Raw genomic sequence first — 10,247 nt, forward strand, 5'->3', positions numbered from 1 at the left:
GCGGGGTGCGGCGGGCCGGGCCGGGCCGAGCCGACCGACCGACGCCGTGCTGTCCCCGCAGTGGGCCACGCCGTGCTGGCGATCAACGGCGCCGAGGTCAACGGGCGCTTCACGGCGGATGGGAAGGACGTGCTCGAGTTCCTGGGCAACCCCGCCAACTACCCGGTGTCCATCCGCTTCGGCCGCCACCGCCTCTCCTCCAACGAGAAGCTGATGCTGGCCTCCATGTTCCACTCGTGAGCCGGGGCGGGACGCGGCGGGGGGCGGGGGCGGGGGGGGTGGGGGGCGCTGAGGGCCCTCTCCCCGCAGGCTGTTTGCCATCGGGTCGCAGTTGTCCCCCGAAGTCGGGAGCTCTGGGATCGAGATGTTGGAGACCGACACCTTCAAGCTGCACTGCTTCCAGACACTGACAGGTACCATCCGGCCCTGGGCACCCAGCACCGCTCTGCTTCGCTGGGGCTGTCCCAGAGCTCGGCCTTACTCACGCTCCTGTCACCATGGCTCCAGGGATCAAATTCGTGGTTCTTGCTGACCCGAGGCAGGCGGGGATCGACTCCCTTCTCCGCAAGATCTACGAGATTTACTCTGACTTCGCTCTGAAGAATCCTTTCTACTCCTTGGAGATGCCCATCAGGTAGGAAAAGTCTCCTTTTAATAACATGGCCGCAGCCCCTCCCCACTTTCTGCCCATGCAGTAACAAACGCTGACTGCCCTTAAGGTAAGTGGCAAAGCAGAGCCAGAGGTTGAGAGAAGACACAGCACGCTGCTGCAGGGACAGGATGCTGACCTGTGTTTTTTCCAGCACTGTTCTGCTGGGGAAGTGGGAAGTGCTATTCCTTGGTACGATTGCCGCTGTCCTAACGTAACCCTGTGTGCTGGTTTTGGCTGGGATAGAGTTAATCACGACACCCTGGAGCCCACACAAGAAGCTTTAATCTTAATTAACAGCCAGGCCAAAGTTTGACAGTGGTCAGCCTGCCGTCTCCTGACTTACAGAATCTCTCCTTGGAGGATGCAGAGCCAAAGGATGTGGAGATCCCACCTTCCTTCGCTGGTTCCGCAGGTAAAGTCATCCCCCTCTGCTTTTCTGACTATTTCAGATGCGAGTTGTTTGATCAGAACTTGAAACTTGCTCTGGAGGTGGCAGAGAAAGCCGGACCCTTCGGACCTGGATCATAGAGGAAGCCTTGCCGGTTGTACGGACTCCTTTCTCCGAAGAGCAGGACCTCTCTCTTCCCTGGCTGGTCTCTCCCAGAGTTCTCTTCCCCCACAGCAGAGACTGTGTATCCCCAAAACATGCTTCATTATCTCCCAAGATACTATTTTATCCCCTTTGTTGTAAAATTTACCCTAAACAGACTCGTTACTACTGTTTACACTGGGCCACAGAGGTTTATTCTGCTGTTGTGGCTCCACTGCCCTCGAGTGAAGAAAGATATGGTGCGGGTCTGTGGCCTGGCTGCAGTCAATTGTTTTCTTTCGTTTCATAATTGTACATATGTATTTTTCCTGTATAGCTCTAACTTATGGTTTTGCAGAGGATTTCTGTGTAGAAGTAATAAACGTTCCTTCAAGAGGTGGATGGCCCTTTGTTTGCTGTTGGCAGGGTCAATTTGTGGCAGTGGCGCCTCAAGAGGATAAGCGGGTTTGGGTGGCTCTGCTTGTGCTGTTCTCTGTAAGACAACCAGAGCCCTTTGGACACTGCTCCATTTTTATTTCACAGATAGAAGAAGATCATATCATTACGTACAAAATGTAATTCACTTCCATTGTTTCAATTAAGGTTGGCTACCTACTCTTGCAACCAAGCTGTTCAGCAAAGTACCTGCGTGCAGGTTCTTCATGAGTTGAACTTGCCTCTTCCAGGACCCTAAAACAGTAAATTCTTCCAGGCAAAACCAAGAATATTCAACAAAATCCCCGTTAAAAACCTGAGTCTACTTATTGCAGAGTGCTGGACCTGACTGCTCAAGGCTGTAAGCGGCGGCTCTGCTAAGGCCGACTCGCAGAGGTAGCCCGATCCCCTACCCACAGCCGTGTGAGATGCAGCTCTTGACCAAAAACATCCTAGACTGTACCAAAAAAATACACACCAATGCTAGAAACAGGTGTTTTCGTGAAACCCAGCTGCAGATGCTGTGGGCCAGTGGTAGCTGTTGTTGCAATACCTGCTGCTGCGTCAGTTTTCCTGGCTGATTTGCAGAGCGCTCACTACAAGCTACCTTGGCAGCAGCTGCCACCCTTGCAAATCATTAACGCTGTACGCAGAAATTGTGCTGGGCGGGATCAGTTCAACAGAAGGAGCTTCTCTAAATGCTCTCCCCCAAAGCACGAAGAATTTCTTGGAAACGTGCCTGTTTCTAAGTGCTATGGAGAGCCCTGCCACAGCACTGCATCAGCGTTCCATTTGTCCAGAGCAAAACACCTCCCTTGCTTCTCACAGCTCATCCCAGGTAAAGCTAAAGCCACGCTGCTCTCAAATCAGCCGTGAGGCTGAACTGGAATAATCATCTTTCACTGCCCTGTCACCGTTCCAGGGCAGTGAGCACGCAGGGAGTTCACGCCTAAGTAAACCGAGACGGCTGCGCTTACAGCAGCTGGATGGGATGAACGAACGCAGCGAAGGCTTGCTTCAGCAGCCCCGGACAATGAGGCTGAATTGACGGTTAATGGCTGAGACAAACAGTAAGGACAAAACTAAATGTGACAGCACCTGAAGCCAGTTGTTTTAGAGCATGTTTAGTGGAGAAGCTCGGGCTGCAAAGCCTGCCTGCCTCACCAACAGTGCTGTGAGAAGGAGGTACAGTAAAATCATTGCAAATGTAAACTAGCTGAATTATCACATCTCGAGGGAAAAAGTGATCGGTAGCAGGAACCTTGTGCCCTCAGGCACGTGACAGTGGATGAGAAATTGAGACATTTTTATCTAGGTTGCAGCAATAGGTAAACTCACTCCTAGGCCAGTTTAACAAAAAATGAGCATCATTCATGTCGGCGTGGGAGCATCCTTTTCACCCAGCAGCTCATCCTCAGTCAGCCTTCCTGGGAATCCGGCCCATCTTGGTGCGGATGTTCCGCAGGAAGAAGAAAGCCACCGTGCTACCAGTACAGGTGATTTCGGCTACCCAGAAGGCTGTGGCCCAGCTGTAGTGCTTGGCAATGGTACTGAAGGGTAGTCCAGCCAGAAAACCCCCAACTGTAAGCAAAAACAAACAGAAAACTAGCAACGCTTGTGCATCTCCATTTTATCTGCCATTACTTGCTTTTGCACATATAAAAATTCCTCAGGCCTGGTTTGAACTTAAAGCACAAGGCAAAAACCTGTCAGGTGCAGCAGGAAGCATCTCTGAGGCTTCCAGGTCTGTTATCTCTGCTTCTCGGGTGGCTTCCTGTGATCAGTAACTTGGCAGTAACAGGGGCTAGAGCACGCTTCAGCAAGAACACACATGGGTTTTGTTTGTTTTTTGGGGAAATGGGTGTTACTCACCGTTGGCCATGAGGGCCACTATGGCGTGGGAGGTGCCACACAGGTTGGCAGGGGCGCTTTCGTTGGCTATAACCCCAAACAGGGCGATTGGCCCATACGAGGAGAATCCAAACACAGCTCCCAGAGTCAGGATCCACAGCTGTCAAAATGAGTTAAGATCAGAAACAGGATCTGTGCATCTTACCACTGTCAATCAGCAGCTGCTAACAAATCTCAGATCCCATGCACAGTATGAGGGGGTTTTGACATTTTCAGGCTGACACCAGCTCCCTGGCTGCAGACAGAAGAGCTTGAGCCTGCAACAGACCCCACGTATGCACAGCCCAGGTGCATCTCCACCACACCATCTTGTTGGCCAGCACGAGCTCTCCTCTCTCCCACAGTTTTGCCCCCTACACCATGTACCCACGACATGCGCCGTTTTGTGAGAAAGAACCAGACCATCAGAGAGAGATGGGCGATGAACCCCTGTGAAATCACAGGAGAGTGCTGTAAACCGAGTCACTTTTAAAAACGATCCTGGAGACACCAACTAAAAGCTTTTCTCCTTTTAGATGCAAGCGATCGATCAGAGCATCTTTATTTGCAAGAAGCCACTATCTGATAACCTCTATGTGACTAACAAACACAGAAACAAAATAAAAAAACCCAACAGTTTGAACTTCAGTATTAGCTTACACTCTAAGAAAAACTACCTGGCTCAGTGTTTATCAGTCAGTTGTGAAAGGACAATGAAGCATAAGTAACTGGACCACCTCAAGATTACAGCATGCTTTTTGAACAATAAACACCATTTCAAGCTGCCCAGAAGGAAGTAAGTGCCATCTTATTTTCCAGATGGGAAACAGAAACAAAGAGTTAGGAAAACACTTCCCAAAAATTAAGCAGGAAGGCATCTGCAGGAGCAGAATCATTCCTCCTGACCTCACTCACAAGACCCCTTAAGTGGCTACATTTTACCTGATGCACAAACATCCTCAGAACCTTTTATAGGAGAACTTAAAAGTTTTATATTCAGACTTTTTAAAGTCAGTAAGTGTAATCAAATGATTACAAGAAAATAGTTTCTTTTACAAAACTTACAGTAATCTCTTCTCAATGCCCTGGTTCTAAGCTCTGTAGTGCTAACCAACCTCCCAGGACAGGAAAAAGGCAGATCAGCGAAAGGAGAAATGGGCAGAGGGAGAAAAAATGCAAGGCAGAAACCTCGTGCTCTTTTAGGCCTGTAAGATCAGCTAGAGGTTGCAAGGCTACAGTCCAGAAGTGATTCTCCTGAAGAAGAAAAAAAGGAAAGGAGAAAAGAGGTTTCATTTATTTAGCAATCATGAGGGCAGATGCAAGTCATGTCTACACTATAGCTGGTAACGCAGGCAGCAGAAGCAGTCCAAACCAGACTAAGTTAGCCTACTTCTCTGTAGCACAGACAAAGAAAATGCAAACTTACAGTTCTTGGAAAGGCTGAAGAGAACAGTCACACTCCCTATCATCAAACTCCTCACCATTAAAGGGCCATCCCTACAACCGATGGCCAGCTCCTCGCGCATGGATTACCTTGGGAGAATCGCCTGTGACTGTGACCCGGAAGAGAAACATGGACACACACATCCCGGCCATCATGGAAAGCAGCAGCGCGTGCCGAGGATTTCCGTAGCTTGACAGACCCACCTGTAACACAGGAATAGAAACTGAGGGTCAGAAGCTGGAAGGACTCCTTCCCTTTTATACTCGTAGTGACTAGTGCTGTCCACACAGCCCCGTCAGAAACAGGGATGGCGCATCAATAGCACACCTTTTAGCAAGATGTCTTGGTCTGGCGTAAGGACTGCCTGCAGTCAAACTGTGCTAAACAAGCAGCTCTTAGCGATGAACGATACTTCTCTTTTATCAGCTGCGCCCTATTTGCACCCTGAATTTGGCTTCAGATCCCACCACTGGATTTTAAAGTAGCGTTTTGTTCAGCCAGAAGACAACTGTCAATAACCAGCTCTCTTTCAACTCAGAAATCCAGAGAGCACAGTAAAGCCGACAAATCAAACAGATCAAACATCTTCAGCCTGACAGGCGTATTGCAATCCCTAACATCGGCGTACGTATTTCCCAACACCTTCTAAGGTGTTCAGCGGTCATTCTCATGCACATGGCAGATCTGGGTACGGGCCCATTTCTCTCAGTTGTACCACACAGTGGCAACACCACCTGACTGAGCACCCTAGTTAAGCTGCTGAGATGGGTCATGTCCCTCCCAACCTACCTCTGCAGGAAGGGAAAGAGATGGGTTAAGATCAAGAATGGTCTGATTTTCAAAAGTCCCATTTCAAAGCAGGGCAGTTTAGACACAGAACTGCATCCGCAAGAAGAGCTTGGGAAGACAGAAGAAAGAAACATGGTACTGAGAATGGCTGTTTTCTTGTGTGAGGCAGCAGCTCCCTACCTCTGCGTTCCGGGTATCCCGAATCTCCAGAGCAACACAGACAAGGGGAGCATTCTGCTCCGCTACTGGTGCAGGTATAAGAGGGTGGGGGGGAGAAATCATCTTCAAGCACTCACAAAGGAAGCCAAAACAAACTGTAAAAGTTCTGAAGCAGCTCAAATTGACGCAGTGTCAACTGCTCAGCACGTCTGAGGGCACAGATTACTTACTTTTGCTACTGCTCTGTCAGAAAGGTATCCAGCAGCAATGCTTCCCACCAGACCCCCAATCTCCAAGGCACTCATGTAGGAACTACCTAGAATGGAGGTGAAGCAAAGCGCAGGCCATCAGGTTCAGTCACGACAGCAAAGCTGATGCGTGCTTTAGACCAAGCTCAGCTGCTGTCAGCTCACAGTAAGCTCAGAGCAGCTCTGCTGGACAAGACCCTCCAGCTCATCCTTGTACAGGAACGCCTGTCTGCCAGTCCTAGGAGGACCCTGGCATGGAGGCACTTGGTGCACGCGGTAACTTCATTACCGAGTTATTTCAGTGCCTACACGCATCTAGGTAGACAGTTAGGAGGCAGGCAAACAAGTCCCTCAGATGGAGGTGCCTGTGTCCTTTTGCTGTACCCAGTCGAGCTCTGGGCAATACCTCCCAGACAGCAGCTGCAAGGCTTAATAATGCAGCTTTGCATCTTACCCACGAGCATGGATTGTCCCCTCTCCTGGATCAGGAAGAGCTGTCCCCAGTCAGTACAGCACGTTTTCACGCCAAAAACGACCAGGTAGCCTGTTGAGAGCACCCAGAGGTACGGCGAGAGCAGTAGCTCTGTCAAAGTGCTGTTGTCGCTGGAGGAACCTGGAAGGAAGATCAGGAGGAGCGTTACTACTGCTTGAGCACAGCTACTGAGCCACACCGACTCATCGGCACTACAGACAGATCTGCAAGCAGGATTCACGCAAAAGGACATCCTTACAGAGGGAGATATTCATGGCTATGGGTAGTGAATTGCTTTACCTCCCCCTTGTTCTGGGTTTGCTGTGATTTCAGAATCTTTTCTGTCAATTGATTCCATGTTCATTAAAGATTTCAAAAGAATAATCAAAACCACTACTTCCAGTAATTTTCTGTATTCTGGTCACCAATAAACCCTTCACAAAGGTTGTTAGAAAAATTATCTGCTTCTCCAGACACTGTGCTAACGTTTCTAAGCTGTGCCTGTGAAAGCCACTACACAGACCCAAGTAAAGATGCTGACTTTCAGCTGCTACCTTGATCTTTGCATCAGTCTTCCAGGAACACCTACTAACCTACCCTCTCCCCAGGAACGCTCTGGGAAAGCAATATTGTTTTCTTACACGAAGAGGTCAAGTCTAGCAGCACAGGCATCGCAGGACAGTGTGGAAGATAGGCTGAGTTTCCACTGGCCTTTAAAATCCTACAGCAAACCCGTGTTGCAATTCCCCTCTACCTGTTCTGCTTTCAGAGAAGCACCATACTCAGTGGTCTGAACAAACATTTACTAACTAGATGTCCTAGGTTAGGACAGAAAACACTGAGCAGAGTCCACCGCCAGCCAGGGGTCAAGAGGACCCACAGCGGGGTGGGGGGAGAACTGCCTGTCCTCTACCAACACGGAGGACAGGGAGGTCAGGCTTAAGGAAGCATTCTCTGCTGTTGCGTTTCTTCTCTCTCTAGTACCCCCACAGAAACTTGGCTCACAATCAGAGCAAATGAAGTCCCAAGAAAACCGGGGCACTGTTGGTAGGAAGATGTTATGCAGACAAGGAGATGAAAGAGCTAGCCACGAGCGTCTCGACGACACACAGGCAGCTGCTGGCAGGCCAAGGAGCAGGACTAATTGGTGGTCAGGCTCTTCCTCTGCTCTGCTGCATTTTGCTCTGACAGTCTCAGAAGCCCATACACTGGCCCCTTCCCACAAAATTTACCCAGGGCTTGGTTTATGTGATTTGTAACTTCAATGCAGCAGCTTGACAGTTACCAGAATAAAGCTGTTAGAAACAGCCACTAACATGTACCTGCCAAGCAGTGATTTTGGAACTGGGAAGGATGGAGGTCTCAGTACACCAAGAGCAACACATCTGTGCCAGAATACAGACAGAAGGCACTACACCTTCTCCTGCAGCCGCCCGCTTACAGTGAAGTCTCATGCTCACCTTTCTTCCCTTTCTTGGCTCCTTGTTCAATATTAGGTAGCCCAACATCCGACGGCTCATTTTTAATCAGAAGAAGGCAAACAAAAGAGACAACCACGCAGATGAAGCCAGAGAAGGACAAAGTCGTGCGCCAGTCGTAGTTCAGAGACATGAGAGCAGCGACAATGGGGCCTAAGCCTCCAGCCAAGTTCATGCTTGTAGACAGGATTGCCCACCAAGTCCCAAACTGGGAAGGCTCAAACCACTGTGCAACAACAAGAAAAATGGCATGAGGTCTGAGAAAGAGAGTGATGCTGCACCTGAAAATCCTTAATCAAGGCCCACACTGTGGGTTCAGGGCAATTCAGACCCAGATCTACAAAAACAGGTAAAGGGAGTGCCCACTCTTCGCTACCTCAGTCATGCAGGGAACACCAAACGTTACGCAAATGTCAGCCACAGGAGCCCGACAGGTGCTCACACAGCGAGCCAGCTCAGAGTTATTTCCATTTACAGACCATGAAACTGAGACGTGGGCTGGGAGAGGCAAATTTAAGAGCACACGGTTCTGCGTATTTGCTTGCTAGGAAGAGTGTCCTCCTGGAGAGGCCTGCTGGCACAGGACCGTGCACAGATACGCAAAGAGTCACAGGGTATCTTTAGGACTCACTGTTGCATTAAGTGTCAGGCACGATCAGCTCTGCATTGCAACCTGCCCTCAGAGCCAGAACCACTTGGGTGGTTGTTGTTGGCAGGACAATGTCCAAGAGCTACGTTCACTAACATCTTCAGAAACGCTGTCTATTGTTTCTGTTATTTGGGCCCTTCCTTTCCGTGCAAGCAACCACCCTGGATGGTCCTTTTCTAGCCAGCTAGATGAGGCTAGATACCTCATGGAAGGGCAATGCAGCTGTTTATCTTCCTCCCCGTCCCGCAAGTACGTGCATTCCTGGATTTTACGTCTTTCAAGAGAGGTTAGCACACAGCTGACCTCCCTCCCTTCTGTCCTCAGGCAGAAATCAACCTGTTCCATTTAGATTGTCACGAAACCCAAGCACACGCAGCTGAGAGGCTTGACTCCCGCTGCTCCTCCGTATGTTACCTGGTTTTCTACCTGAACAGCCTGCAATTTACAATTCCCGAGTTCCCTGGGCGTGCAGGTGGAATTCTGCTCATTGCCCCTTGCCCAGCAGTGAACCACTGCGATGGCAAAGAGACAAGCAGACCTCTGCCTTCATACTTAAAATACCGGAATCCAACAAATTATGACTCTTCCAGTGGAGAAGGTCAGCTACCAGGAGATTTACGTCCCAAGCCGAGATAGAATCGAGCCACTTAAACGCAAGGGCTAACAGACTTTTGGAATCTTTGCTAGAACAAGCAGAACCTTGCGCACGGAAACTCGCTCCGCAGGCAGAAGAGAGCGCAGGTAGTGGTTTCGACCTCCTTGGCTTGAAGGAGGCAGGAACGGGTGCGAGCTCCTCTGGATTGGGAGCAAGCGCTCCCGCAAGGCGGCCCGCCCAGACCCGCTGCCAGGACAGCCGAAAAGAGCCGCACGAAGCGTCCCCCTCGCCTCTTCCAGCAAACACTTACTTTGCGCAGGATCTTCCCGCAGGGCGGCCAGCCCAGCCCCTGGGCCAAGCCGTTGAGGAACCAGAGCCCGGCGAAGGCAGTGACGGTGGAGCTCCAGGAGAAGACCACGTTGACCAAGCCCACCATCAGGAGGCCGGAGGAGAAGAGCCAGCGGGCACTCAGCTGGTCGGAGAGGACGCCGCTGACGAACTTGCTGATGGCGTACGCGGCGGACTGGCTGCTGGTGACGAGACCTGCGGCGGGGCAGAGCCCGAGACGCGCCTCAGCCGGGCGGCACGGCCACCCGCCCGCCCGTTAACGCCGGCACCGAGCGGGCAGGGCGGCGGGGGGGAGCGGGGGGGCCGCCGGCACCGGCACTCACCCAGCTCGTCCTTCCCCAGCGGCACCTCGGCCATGACGGCGGGCATGACGAAGGAGAAGGTTTTGCGGTTGAAGTAGTACAGCGTGTACCCGACGAACATGGCCGCGAAGATGACGGCCCGGTAGCGGCCGTACCCGCCGCCCGCCATCCCGCCGCGCTCCTCGGGGGCCAGGCGGGGACGGGACGGGACGGGACGGGACGGGACAGGCGAGGCGAGGCGGCCGACGGCCCGGCCC

The 10,247-nt window shown here is 51.3% G+C and overlaps 2 protein-coding genes across 5 annotated transcripts in view; one reads left to right on the forward strand and one right to left on the reverse strand.

The window, feature by feature from the left end:
• TRAPPC4 (trafficking protein particle complex 4) overlaps window positions 1-10,247 on the forward strand; it is a 15,096-nt gene that overhangs the window by 214 nt on the left and 4,635 nt on the right. The window contains exons 2-5 of one of the 3 annotated variants that reach the window (XR_774839.1): window positions 62-236; window positions 310-413; window positions 508-634; window positions 1,102-1,977. Coding sequence is in view for 1 of the 3 variants with exons in the window: in XM_010574941.1 (XP_010573243.1) it covers window positions 62-236; window positions 310-413; window positions 508-634; window positions 1,102-1,180 (485 nt within the window). In the remaining 2 variants the exon portion in view is untranslated. Of the gene's footprint in view, window positions 1-61; window positions 237-309; window positions 414-507; window positions 1,065-1,101; window positions 2,716-10,247 lie in introns of those variants that run through there. The other 2 variants (XR_774840.1, XM_010574941.1) reach the window with 2 other exon arrangements.
• Window positions 2,816-10,227, reverse strand: SLC37A4 (solute carrier family 37 (glucose-6-phosphate transporter), member 4). 2 transcript variants are annotated; one of them, XM_010574938.1, is made up of 9 exons: window positions 10,012-10,227; window positions 9,651-9,883; window positions 8,079-8,322; window positions 6,601-6,759; window positions 6,129-6,214; window positions 5,040-5,153; window positions 4,695-4,760; window positions 3,489-3,627; window positions 2,816-3,197 (listed from the first exon to the last, which is right to left on the reverse strand). In XM_010574938.1, the coding sequence occupies exons 1-9, from the start codon at window positions 10,157-10,159 to the stop codon at window positions 3,031-3,033; spliced, it is 1,356 nt and encodes a 451-aa protein (XP_010573240.1). In that variant the 5' UTR covers window positions 10,160-10,227; the 3' UTR covers window positions 2,816-3,030. The 2 variants fall into 2 exon arrangements, with proteins under 2 accessions (XP_010573240.1, XP_010573241.1); XM_010574939.1 differs by lacking the exon at window positions 4,695-4,760 and having other exon boundaries at window positions 2,906-3,197.

Source organism: Haliaeetus leucocephalus, unplaced genomic scaffold (genome assembly GCF_000737465.1).
Source record: "Haliaeetus leucocephalus isolate CR32 unplaced genomic scaffold, Haliaeetus_leucocephalus-4.0 Scaffold450, whole genome shotgun sequence".
Classification (NCBI taxonomy): Eukaryota; Metazoa; Chordata; class Aves; order Accipitriformes; family Accipitridae; genus Haliaeetus; species Haliaeetus leucocephalus.

What these genes read in the sequence shown, in the direction of transcription:
- SLC37A4 (XM_010574938.1), bottom strand. Translation starts at nt 10,159, where the DNA reads ATGGCGGGCGGCGGGTACGGCCGCTACCGGGCCGTCATCTTCGCGGCC. An exon ending in AGCCAAGAAAGGGAAGAAAG is followed by an intron (nt 6,760 to 8,078) that starts GTGAGCATGAGA and finishes TCTTCCTTCCAG; the next exon opens with GTTCCTCCAGCGACAACAGC. An exon ending in TCACAGGCGATTCTCCCAAG is followed by an intron (nt 4,761 to 5,039) that starts GTAATCCATGCG and finishes TTTCTTCTTCAG; the next exon opens with GAGAATCACTTCTGGACTGT.